Source organism: Ceratocystis lukuohia (assembly GCF_044167205.1).
Source record: "Ceratocystis lukuohia strain C4212 chromosome Unknown Supercontig6_pilon, whole genome shotgun sequence".
Lineage (NCBI taxonomy): Eukaryota > Fungi > Ascomycota > Sordariomycetes > Microascales > Ceratocystidaceae > Ceratocystis > Ceratocystis lukuohia.
The window spans coordinates 1-13,125 of NW_027263525.1; the positions used below are offsets into that span (position 1 = coordinate 1).

Here is a 13,125-nt window from a genome sequence, read left to right on the forward strand (position 1 = left end):
CCTAACCCTAACCCTAACCCTAACCCTAACCCTAACCCTAACCCTAACCCTAACCCTAACCCTAACCCTAACCCTAACCCTAACCCTAACCCTAACCCTAACCCTAACCCTAACCCTAACCCTAACCCTAACCCTAACCCTAACCCTAACCCTAACTCAGTTTGTGAGGAGGCTGTGAACTTTCAAACAGTTGATTGAAAAAGATAGCAAAGACCACAGCATGTACAAGGCCAAAGTTTTCAGAGCTACAGTGGAAGACATCAACAAAGCCCTGGACTGCCTTTACCAAGACCAACTACCCACAGACCCATCAAAGTGGAAAAGCAAGGTACCTGCCTGGGTGTCAAACGAAAACGTTGATGCTTTCAACCCAGATGCACAATTTACCAAGCGCCTCCCTCCTCACTGTCCAGGAATGGATCACGAGATTGAGCTGTCTGTCCCAGACGATAAAGCACCATGGGGTCCTCTCTACAAGATGTCTCGCGATGAACTCCTGGTTCTTCACCAAATGATTCTGACATTGCTACAGAAAGATTACATACACCCAAGCAAGTCCACAGCCGCCACGCCAATTCTATTCATCAAGAAACCAGGTGGTGGTTTACACTTCTGTGTGGACTACTGAGCTCTCAATGGAGTAATGATAAAGGACTGTTACCCACTTCCCAACATCACAGAGACCCTGTGCAATGTCTCAGAAGCAACCCTCTTTATGAAACTGGATGTCATCTCTGCCTTCCACAACATTCGGATTGCCAAAGGAGATGAGTGGAAAACAGCTTTCAGGACTCGCCAGGGACTTTATGAGTGGCAAGTGATGCCATTTGGACTGGCCAATGCACCTGTACACTTCCAGAGATTCATTAACAGCCTGTTGTGACTGTATCTCGATGTTTAGGCCTCTGTGTATGTCGATGATGTTCTTATCTTCACAAATGGAACCCTGGAAGATCACTACGAGAAAGTCAACACAGCCTTGACCTGTCTGTGAGAAGGAGGCCTGACTGTAGATATCAACAAGTGTGAGTTTGCAACTCAGGAAATCACGTATCTGGGATACATCCTATGACCTGGTCAAATTCTGACAGACCCAAAGAAAATCTCAGCGATCTCAGAATGGGAAACACCAAGTTCTGTACAGCATGTGAGGAAGTTTTTAGGGCTTTGCAACTTCTACTGAGGATTCATTGACAACTATTCTGAAGTCGTCATGCCACTTAACGCCCTGGTAACAATGAAGAAAACATTTTGCTGGAATGAAGCAGCAGATGAGGCATTCAGGAAACTTAAGCAAGCCTTCACCTCAGCGCCAATCCTATGTAGTCATGACCCAGAATTGACAACAATAGTGGAGGCAGATGCCTCTGGGTATGCTATGGGTGCAGCTCTCCTGCAGATTCAGCCAGATGGTTCCAAACGCCCCTGTGCATATACAAGCCGAAAACTGACTGCATCGGAATGCAACTATGCCATTCATGACAAAGAACTTCTTGCAATCATTTATGCACTCAAGGAATGGCGTAGTGAACTGAAAGGTTTGAAGGATGCCTTTGAGGTGGTGTCAGACCACAAGAACCTCCTACACTTTACAAAGCTCCAACATCTGTCAGAACGTCAAGCCCATTGGTACCTAACGTTGAGCGAGTACAATTGTTTCATCACTCACCACCCAGGCAAGCTCTCTGCACTCCCTGACGCCTTATCACGGCGTGACATGCCAGAAGGCCCAGACGACAGTCGATTCGAGGAACGAAAGCAACAGCTGCTACAATCCCAGAGAAACAGAGTTGATGAAGTGCTCAAAGTGAGGCGTACCGACAGCCAACTTCTGATTCCAAGCGAAACCACACCCCCAGATTCACTGCCAGAGAAAATGAAGAGCATGTGGTCCAAGGCTGTAGACAACGACAAGGATCTTGAACAAATCAGAGCCTGCCTGATGGCGAAAGACAGCCAGTGGCCAGAAGATCTCAGACACAGACTGCATGTGGGCATCAGTGACTGCTCCTTGGACGACAAGATGTGAGTACTGTACTGAGGCCGATTTTGGGTCCCCAATTCAGAACCCTTGAGAACAGCATTGATGCAAGACGTTCACGACTCACCTACCCTCATACACCCTGGAAAGAATGTGCTATATGCAGAACTGGCTTGTATGTTCTTTTGGCCCAACTTTGTTGCAGATGTACGACGATTTTCGAGAAATTGCCAGGTCTGTGGAAGCACAAATACTTGGCGCACTAGCAAAGAGGGCTTGTTGAAACCCCTGCCTATCCCAGATCAGCCATGGCAAGACATTGCAATCGATTTCATTGGCCCACTGCCAACAGCGAAGAAAGGTGAGGAGGAATTCACCCACATACTCACTGTGATTGACTGCATGTCGAAAGGAGTGCTCCTAATGCCAATGAAAGCACTGGATATGGAAAATGTGGCTGATGCTTTCTTCCACAACTACTACAGGCACCATGGGCTACCAAGATCCATACTTTCGGACTGAGAATTCATCAACGCAGCTTGGAAAATGATTTGCACAGAACTTGGAGTGGAAAGGAGGTCAACAACAGCATACCACCCAGCAACTAATGGAGCTGTTGAGAGGATGAATGCTGAGGTCAAGTCTAAACTTGCTAAGCTTGGTGCCCAAGGACCACATTGGTTGAAGGCTATCCCAATGGTCGAGTTTGCTCTCAATGCAACACCAAGCAGTGCAACCCAAATATCACCATTCTTCCTCAGTCATGGCTATCACCCCAAGACAATTGACCTGGAACCCCCCCAGACACTGCCACCAAACCCTGATGGCCTGCTTGGCCAAGCAAAACGGGTTTTGGACAAGTTGAGGAGTGCTCGAGATTGGGCCAAGGCAAACCTTACCATGGCTAGAGCTACTATGGAAGAAGCCGCAAATGAGAAACGAAGGCCACACAGAGACTACCAACCAGGTGACTGGGTTTGGCTGACACTGCGAAAGGAGCATTTTGGACCAGGACTAGGACGTGGACTACAAAGCAAACATATCCGCTGCAAAGTGAAAGAAAAGGTTGGCAGTCACACTTACAAGCTGGATGTACCAGGCTCGACAGCTCATGACACCTACCATGCTGACCGACTCAGACCTGCAGCAGATGATGCTTTCCCATCCCAGACTACTCACGATGACCGTCCAGGCCCAGTGGGACATGAAGATGGTGTAGACAAATATGATGCAGAAAAGATACTGAACCAGAGGACAAGATATGGCAAGTTACAATACCAAGTCAAATGGCAAGGATGGAATCAGCCCATGTGGGAACCAGCTGAATATCTGGAGAACACCATCGCACTGGAGGAGTGGAAGGAAACTAATGCACAACAACCGGAAACGAGAAGGAGAAGAAGGAGGCAGATGTAAGGGCTGCGCCTGGAAGGACACGCTGGCCAGCCCCACTATAGAAGACCCACCCCGCAGAAGGGACTATAAGAACCTTCCTCACCAACTAGCTAGTTTAGAGTAGTTTCCCTTTCCTTTCCTCTTTAATGCGTAATCTTTGACCATCTCCGAACTTGCTTATACGAACATCTGTAGGCTAATCCGTGACATACACTCTTCCTCTAAGGGAGCAAGGATAGTTATGCATGAGGTAGGCTTATTGAAGGCCAGAGTTAAAGACCTTAAACTGGCAAATAAGAAGCCAAGTCGGCTCCAGAGAGCAATAAGAACCCCCAACTGCAGGAAAGAGGGGCAATGAGAGTCGAGGAAGGGAATCAAGCAATTGGTCAAATGGATGTGGATGCATAGGTAGTGGCCAAATTATCGAGAAGTGGTTGGTTGGGGAAGGTCCCTTAGACCAGAGATTCAAGCCTGCGCATAATGCAAGGACATGTCAGGGAGTAATCCAGACATCTGCGGAAGAGTATAGAGAATAATTTAGCCTGATTAAATAATTTGTCATGCTTTAATTGCGATTTCTATCTTGAAGGTATAAAAAAAAGTGTGAGGCATTCTTGGATGCGGCACATGCTTGTGATCCACGTTATCTGAAGAAACCAGTGCTAGTTCTAGGTAGGCCAGGCATGAGGTACATAAACCCCCCCATTTGGTACTCCAACTCCCCTTTTTGCTTACTAAACCCTTTTTTAGCTTATATAAGTACATTTTTGCTGTGACCCCCCCTTAGCAACACTAGCAAGTAGACTACAGATACAGCAGATGGAAGCAAACAATACAGTGGAAATTATTTATTTAGTAGCTCAGAATACCTAAGAGGACATGCCTTCGAAGTCATTATATGGCCAACCTGATGACACTTGCTACATCTTGTATCTTTCCTTTTCATAGGCTCAACATTCTCAAATGCAGACAGCTCGCGCCTTGTACTTGTGGCCAGCTGGGTAGGTTGTCTGAAAGTCGGGGTCTTCAATGGCTCTAATATAGGATTTTTCTGAAGTTGATTCCGTTTGAGATGCCAATGGGAGTGAAAATATTGAATGGAAAGACTCTGGTTTGTCTCTTGAAGTAGCTGAAGAGTGTGGACACATGGTAGACCAAGAGAAGAAGTGAACGAATGGGTACAAGCTTTCAGGGGCTTTCTAGACCTTCCAGTTATAAATACATAGCCTCGAGGCTTTGCCCAGGCATTCACAGCAGCAAAGAGAGCTTGGCTAGACTCATAAGTCCCTTCAGGTGGAAGGACATCGTCCAGAAATTGACTGATTTATAGCGCCTCTGCTACATTGTTTGCATTTACAGCATTTACAGCATTTGAAGCGTTTGATACAGCATCTACTTCCATCTTTATCTACTATCACTGGTGTATCTGCTGTATCTGTAGTCTACTTGCTAGTGTTGCTAAGGGGGGGTCACAGCAAAAATGTGCTTATATAAGCTAAAAAAGGGTTTAGTAAGCAAAAAGGGGAGTCGGAGTACCAAATGGGGGGTTTATGTACCTCATGCCGGTAGGCCATCATGATCATACAACTGTGGAGGAAAATTATGAATACGAGGAGCTTGTGGGACACAATATCCCAAATATGATCCTAGATGCTCGTGCTAGGATCCAGGGAGAAAAACTGCTAAACATATGGGGCATCTTTCCCCCGATCAAGACTATATTGCACTGTGGTATGATCCTATTCTTGATAGACATTAACTTGATCAGACTAACGAGGTTATTAGGCCATAACTACTGAAAAGCCAAGCAGAAATTAGCTTGGTGGCAGGAGTCAAAAACCCTCTGTCTACCCCATTGCCTACAATCTCAAGTTACAGGCCTTTCTTTTTTTCCATGATATTTGGTTCATGAAAGCACGCTCCATTTATGAAGGCAGTAGCATATATATTCAGAATATTGATAGGTAACACTTTCTTCTACCACGAAGTTTCCGAACGTGATGAAACTACCTTGTATTCTAATTCTGTCTTCTTGGACTTGACTGATAGGTGACTCGGATTATCTCAAAGCATAAGCGCGGCTTCAAAGAACCCATGACTAGACCTCGCTAAAGACCACCCCAGTTTCCCCAGAGCTTTTTCCGAGGAGTGGCCAATGTTTGTCTCAGAGAAGACCTTCTATTGGCCCTGGCCAGTGCTTTTTGAAAGTCTAACAGATATGAACTAAACGCCCTTGTGCTAACCAAGTAACAAGCACAATGTACTGGCTTCATGCATCCAAGTGTTAAAATGTCACAAACGCTGGGCCTAAAGGACTAGCCCGCCACACAACAGGACATCGTGCTTTCGTAGTAGTATTTAGAGCATTGTGAGCTTCAATTTCTACATGGATAGTATGCCTTCGTTTGGGCGGTGTTTTTTATTCTTTTCCCTTTCTCCTTTCTGATGAACACCAAGATTTAGTCATGATTGAAACACGCCGACCTGGGAAACGGGGAATACTAAGGACCAATATCGGGTTAAAGTTCCATCCCGAGGATTTAACTGTGGGGTCTCTAATTTGAGCTTAAACAATCAAAGCTAAGATTAGTTGAATGACTGAGGTGGCACTAGTAGATGGGGGGGGGGGGGGGCTAGCATTCTTTGGCTGCTGTTGTTTACACTCGAAATATTAGCATTTAAGGCTAGAGAGAGCATAACAGATGTGAACTTAATAAATACAGCATAACAACTAAGCACAGGATATATACTATATCTTCATCTCCATTACAGTAATTGTGGCTATGCCACTTGGTGAGATTAACATGCCAAGTTGGAAATCGATCAGTAGTTCTTTCAAGTTCAGTTTAGGATCTTGCTACGACTTGCTGGACTGTAGCCTGCTAAAGGCAAAGGTCAGACACAAGCAATTCAAAATTTCACCAAATCATTCCAATAGTTCAACGTCGAGTAAATCTTAGTGCTTGGACTCTCATGTATGAATATATTTTAGTAGCATAGCTTAACTCAAGTATTTGCCGGAGAGACAGCTTAGGTTAGGACTGCTTTTCATTGCCGATCTTATCCTAGTCCTAGCTATCTCTATGCTGAGGTTAGGTATACCAAAGGCTGGCAAACTCCTACTACAGGCACCACGCCACAGGAGCCTCGAAGGTTACATCATCCTCGTCAACGCACATACAAACCCCTTCTATTAAAAAGCAGTGTATTTCTCCACGTCCAGTATAAGTGGTATCAGGATCAGGCTCTTGACCATTGCCGCGATTGTGAAGGTTGCTGGGACGAGCTGCCAGAGCACTGGCAGCAAAGGCGAGAAGTAGAGTAACAGTCCAGCGTTGCATGATTGTCGAGTGAGAGTTTCTGGGTAATGTTTTGTAGAGGGGACTTTGCAATGGCAAAGATATTGTAGAAAAATCAAGGATTGCAGATAAAGAGAGTGGTAAGGAGGCTCAAGAAGAGGCTGTGAGTGAAGTCAAGATGTGAGAAGTATGAAACCAATGTTCAGGAGAAAGAAGAAAAGGATCTACATGTTGTGAAGTGAGACCCCCTTATATACTTGTCTGAAAGTTTTTTCAAGCAAGTCTAAGCACATTCAAACATGTTGCTAATTCCACATCACTTGAGCTACCTCGGCATCAAGATCGCGAAAGAGGGTCACCAAATCAAGTATGCCACACATCTGAAAACAATATTTAGCAGCTATGTTCACCTCAGCATCGAGGCACATGATAACAGAGTTGCCATGGCTCACATATTATCTCTACAAGTTCGAACTCCGGCAGGTTTCTGGAAAAGCAGAAAGTGGAGATTGAATTACAACGAGCTCCTTTCGTAGCTCAGACTTCAATGCAGCCGACGAAGGATGTTGACTAATGCTGTCTTCCCTAGAAGCGCTTACATGTAACCTTCCCGTTTTCTCGTCCGGCCCCAGAACCAATCGGTTTTTCATTATGTTATATAATTGCTGTGTTACTCTAAAGCCATCTTCTTCCATAAATGTCGACAACTCATTCTTACATAGCACGGCTCACATACAGGCAAACACAGTTACAGGCCCAATTCTGGCCAATGGGCTGTCTTCAGTGTTCTCGAAGAAGACTTACCATCTATCCCTTCCACAACGCTCAGTCGAAAGGGGGGAGGGGGGCGGGGGAGGAGCCTCTCGAATGCGCGTTTGACGTAAGTGTGACTAAAGGTTTCTCAATGGAGAGAGCGAGCTTCCTGGAACTAGCAAGGGCTTCGCGTTGAGTGTGCCGTCTATTCATTCTACTCCCCACTGTATTTGAAGTCAATATTGTTGTCGGATACTGTGTTTTTGGTATTGATAGGCTGGAGGACTAAGAGTAGCCTGGGCCCTGTGGCTGGAATTTCATCTGCTTAATAAGACCTTCATCCATATTGAAGGATGGGCTTAGGACAATTGTACACTGGCTTATAAGTCGTGTTATTCTTTTGACTCCTAATTATTCCTATGTGTGAGTAGGCAAATTTTCAAGACAGCATCCCAAGCTAGTGGCTAGCATACCCTCAACAGAAACTACATTGCCAGGGCTATAAGCCTCTTTGATTCTCATTAACAGCAGTTGATTTTGTGATATTCATAAGCTATATGAGCAATAAGGGCAGTCTTTCCCAAGATATAGGTGTGTGATTCTAGAGGCTCTGGTATACTTGAGTCTGAACTCGAGTAGCTTTCATGCAGGTAGAAACACAGCTATACATCACGCTCTTGAATAACTTTGATTGTGGTTGAGGCAGCGCCTATATGTGGCTTGATTCTAAACGAAGATAATTTAATGCGCCAGGCCTTTCCATGTCGTAGTTCCCTCAACTTATTCAGGGATACTTTTCTCTATCCCTGCCCTTAACTCTGAGAGTGCAACAGCCATGAAAGCATTCTAAGGATCAAATAGACAATGTCTTGTAGTAGGGTTATGGTGATCATCGAGAAAGAGGGCCAGTGTTAACGGGCTAGCCTAGCGTCCAGCTTGCTAGCATGCAAGTGGTCTGTTGAAGCTGCATCTCGAATCTCACATCGAGTGCTGCTGTTGTAAAGGGCACCATTAGGGTGTATTGCATAGTGGGATAGATTAACAAAAGGGCTGTGGTAAAAGAGGAAGTGAAGCATTTCAAATGTAAGTGAAGGCCAGTAGTTGCGGTGTGAGTGTTTATTTTCGAACCCGCTTTCAACATGCTAATAAGCTGGCGTTAGGCAGATGTACTATCTTGCATCTGGACCTATGCTCTGTGGATTTGGTAATATTTATCTCCCTATCTTTGGGATATAGAGCTTTCGATGGGGGTGAGAGGCCATATTTGGGGTAACCGCGAAATCACAGATCCCTACTATACACCAGCACACCTTTACTATGGCACACGTGGAGCAATGCCTAGACCCCGCCTGGAATTGACTAATAAAACTCTTGCCAGCCAAGGCGTGTACTTAAATCGGATTACAAATACTAGTTATCTGTTGAATAGATGGCTCAAGAATTACGAATTCAACTCTGCCACGTTGATCGAGTTCGTCTTTTTACTTTAGCACTACATATATACCATGTCACACTTGATGACTGACAGGATGTCCCTTGAGGTTATTGTGTGGTAGAGTACAAGAATCGCGTGTAATTCTTAGCTTGATGATGGTTGCACAGTAGATATCAGTGGCACTGTGGGTTATAGCGGAGCGACTTAATTAGTCTTAAAAAAATGAGCTTGGTTTGAACGGGATCTCCGCGCATCTCATATTGCAAAAGCTACTCCTGCTCCTTGGGTAGGGGCCCAATAGGGACACAGGTACCCATCGCTATAAAATCACACAAGTACCTGTGTGGGTTATGTAGGTAAAGCAGGAATGGGTCGAGCCTCGATGCAGGTCTTAGCAGCAGATACTTTGCTGTATTACAGTCAACTCGCAATAGAATCTATTTCTATTTAATAATAGAGCTGTTTCTGTGACTTACGTCCAATTGACAAAAGTACTGTACTTCATTATTGTGATGTGTGAGTCAACTCTCCCTCTTACAACCCTCGGGGGGGTACCTTTGAGGTCTGGTGCCTCCCCTTCTTCCAGGCTGCTGGAGGACGACGTCTATGACACTGATAAGCGTCTTTCATTCTTTTCTTCTTCTTTGACTCTGTCATGGATCTTGACAATGAGCTGTGGAGCCTTGAGGCCGCACTTACCCAACTTTGAGGATAACCTCGTCGTCAACTCGCCCCCATTTTCACGACAACTTTCGCGATCGCCAACTCCTCATCGCCACAACACCACTCCAACTCAAGGAGTTCACCTTCACACCCAGGACTGAATTTTGGAGAGTTCACACAGTCCGCACCTTTTTCTTTTGTTTTGTTTTCTTTCTTGCGCTCCTCTGTCCTCGGATAGACTGGTGACTGTGGCATGTCACTAGAAAGGGGGCTGTCTCGCGCCTCATCCACACGCGCAAGGCAGCGGCCACCAGAAAAGTGGAAGGATATATCACGAGCCCTCGGATGCTCACACAGTCTGGTTTTTTTTCTCGTCTTTGACTTATACAACTCCTGCAGGTCCTGGGCAATACCTACATGCGCACCCCCCTTGCCTCTATGCGCCCCGCCCTCTGTTTGGGGTCAATAGGGCCACGCCACAGCTATCTGTGGTTTTAAAATCTGTAAGAGGCTGTGTAGAAATTGGTCCTTATTTTATTATTTTAAAGTAGATAAAAAGTTTTACCACTTGTCGATGATTCTGTCGCTACCTACTCATCCACATCCATTTGATCAATTGCTTGATTTCCTTCCCCTACTTTCATCACCCCTATTCGCGGTAGTTGGCTTCTTTTTGTCCGCTGGCGCTTACGTTGCATCTCATTCGCCTGTTCAAGGTCTTTGACCACATTAGCCTGCACCTAGGATAAACGGTGGGATCACTCAGCAATCTACATGAATCGTTTGAATGACTACAATCTATTCCCTGTTTCTAGGCTGAACTAAATTTGGTTTTCCACATTTATTTGCAACTGTGATGACTGTTCTACCATGAATCATGCCCATCACAAATCTAGTCTTGTCAACATTGTAGATATTATCTAATCAGATGCCATACTTTGCAATTCTGTTCACCAAAAGTGTGAACCAGTTATGGGTAGTAGCTGGGCCTTTGCACAGAGCTCTCTGGTACTTATACTTCTGAAAAAAACAACATGTCTTGAGCTCTACTTGTCGCCTGACGAAGTTTGAAGCTGAAGGTCGGGTTCGGCAAGCAATTGATCAGCCATTCCTCTTACACCACACAGACTAGGGGCAATCCTTGCAAATATAGGTCAAGAATGAAGTGAATAAAGGGCTCTTCCTCTGGATCGGATGGATTGTGTAATTTAGGGATAATATCGCCTCAGGGTTGCATGCCCTTCCATCGACGCCATAGAGTTATTAGGTTGACTATATAGATCACTACAACACATTAGAGTTTCTGTTAAAATTGGTCCTTATTTTTTATGTATTAAGTTGGAAAATATTTCTTTTCCCTCTCTCTACTTATGTAACTCCTTTTTTCCACAGATAAGAACCCAGTCTTATCTATTTACCCGAACTTTCTCCGGGGCACTCGTGGACGTTCTCTCAACAATCCTTCTGGTTGTTGTTAGGGTCATGTACTTCCCTACCCCTTTTCTGTTTAGAATCTAGATAGTTTGTGTTATGGATTGTCTTTTGTTAAACTTGATTATATTAAGGGAAGAGATTTCTCTCAAGAGCCACATCGTGCTATACATATCTACATAGTGTATTTACCCGATGTTGACCCGGATAGTGGCGGTATATCCACAACAGTTTGAATGAACAATGCATCATTGAATTTACAAAATCACATGGGACCCCATGGGACTTGCGTGAGCTTCCGCTTTCAGCATCACTAATCGCCAGCACGAGGCGTAAAATCGCGGCAAAAACGCTCCTGAAGTGTGGAGAAATAGGTAACACAAGAATGGATTGAGCCTGGATTGAATTAAATATATTTCAGAGAATTCCTATTCACACCTAAAAGTTCCATCCCCTACACGTCAAATACTTGAACCAATCACATAACTGATCTGACAACAATCTAGCCAAGCTAATAGTCTTATATCTTCATAAAATGTGAATATTGGCCAGTTCATCAAGAGTAGGCAGGTTGTTTTGTCAAGAGTATCAGAAACTACAGCCAATGAAGTATCTCTCCAACAGAGTCAGCACATCATGAGCCAAAAAAACTATTTGATCAGAGGTACCGGTGGCTTGAAGGAGGGTTTTGACATTATTCAAGAGCTTTTACAAAAGAAGTAAAAAGCTTTTGATGCAGAAGTTGCTAAGCAAAAGAAGGGCATTCGATGAAGTGACACAGCTAATTAGCTTAGCATTATCCCTTGTGAGGTATCATGTGCCTGTGTTGATATTCCCACTAAGAAATATCACTATATTGCAGGCGCATTAGATTCAGGTCTACCTACTTATATGCCTCTTCGATTCAAGGGAACAGAAAGAGAGGAACATGGCAAATAACACTGGCCATATCACCAAAGGAGGTACAACTGGAGCCAGAGGAAGGGAAGGGGGCTATATACAACACTCACCACGAGAGGCCCAGAGTTGACTCTCTTAAATTCAGGAAAGACATCTCATAAAGTATGGCTCTTACAGTTATTTGATTAGCTAGATTGTTCTTAAATTTGTCATGTGATTGATTCAATTACTTGGTGTATCTAGCATTGAACTTTTAGGTGCAAATAGTGATTCTCTAAAATATATTCAAACCAAATTGGTGGTGTGGGATAGTGCACCATTAGATTCATATACACTGTGATAGATGCACTTATCGGGGTTATGTAAGTATTTAAGATATACGTAAGTGTACAGTAGTGTGTGCCTAGTGAGAGCCTTTTCAGCATAGCTCACACATCAGAATAATGAAGTACAGCCCTGTGATCAATTAGATGTTCAAGTTATAACAACAGCTCAATTATTAAATATCAATATATTCTATTGCCAGTTGACGATAATACAAACGTTCTTCTACTGCTGTTCTTCGATATCTTCATTGAGAGACTGTTTTGCTGTTATTGAGAACAGGCAGTTGGTACCTCAGGTAGTACCCTTTCATCAGGCAAAAAAATAAGAGTGTTCTGTTCCTATTGGCACCATGATGATTTCCTACTCACACCTCAAAATTTAATGCCCCACATACCACAAAGTGATTGAACCAATCACATGCCAAAGTCAACAGATACCCAGCCAATCAAATAGCCGTAATAGCCCCACTTTACAACATCCTTTTCCCCCTCAATTCAAGAAGGTCTACCTCGGCCTAGACTTGGATAGATACAGAACAACTTCAATAATCACTTATTCCTTCTCCCTCTTCTTCACAGGACATTCAGTACATCCTCCTAATATATACTGTTAGATTGCTGCATTATAGTCTTTGCTATGCATTGGAAAGCGAGTCTGATGGCAGGATGGACTAGACTCGGCATCAGCTTTCTCAAACTACTCGATGGCAAGTTGAGTGATGGGAGCAATAGTGTGTTTGCGTTGTTTAATGCTCTCAGGATGTGGGATGGAAGTCTAGTATGCCTAATAAAAGCCATTCATACATAGACTAGGGTATGCAGGAGAGCAACTAGGATAAGCAGAGAGTCTACTTTAGCATTAACTTGCATACCTCTTGGACTCCATGGCCATCTTCACTTGCACGAGGCCTTTGACCTGTCAATACTTTTAATAGTGAAATA

The 13,125-nt window shown here is 44.2% G+C and overlaps 1 protein-coding gene across 1 annotated transcript; it reads left to right on the top strand.

Moving 5' to 3' along the window:
* HOO65_060001 (Retrotransposable element Tf2 155 kDa protein type 1) lies at nucleotides 1-3,397 on the top strand (the record flags this gene model as incomplete). Its single annotated transcript, XM_071003648.1, has 8 exons — nucleotides 1-163; nucleotides 213-596; nucleotides 681-847; nucleotides 902-990; nucleotides 1,092-1,147; nucleotides 1,209-2,025; nucleotides 2,248-2,342; nucleotides 2,541-3,397. Coding segments are annotated over 8 exons (2,628 nt in total), but the record flags the coding sequence as incomplete, so codon positions are not given.
* Nucleotides 3,398-13,125: the final 9,728 nt, after the last annotated feature.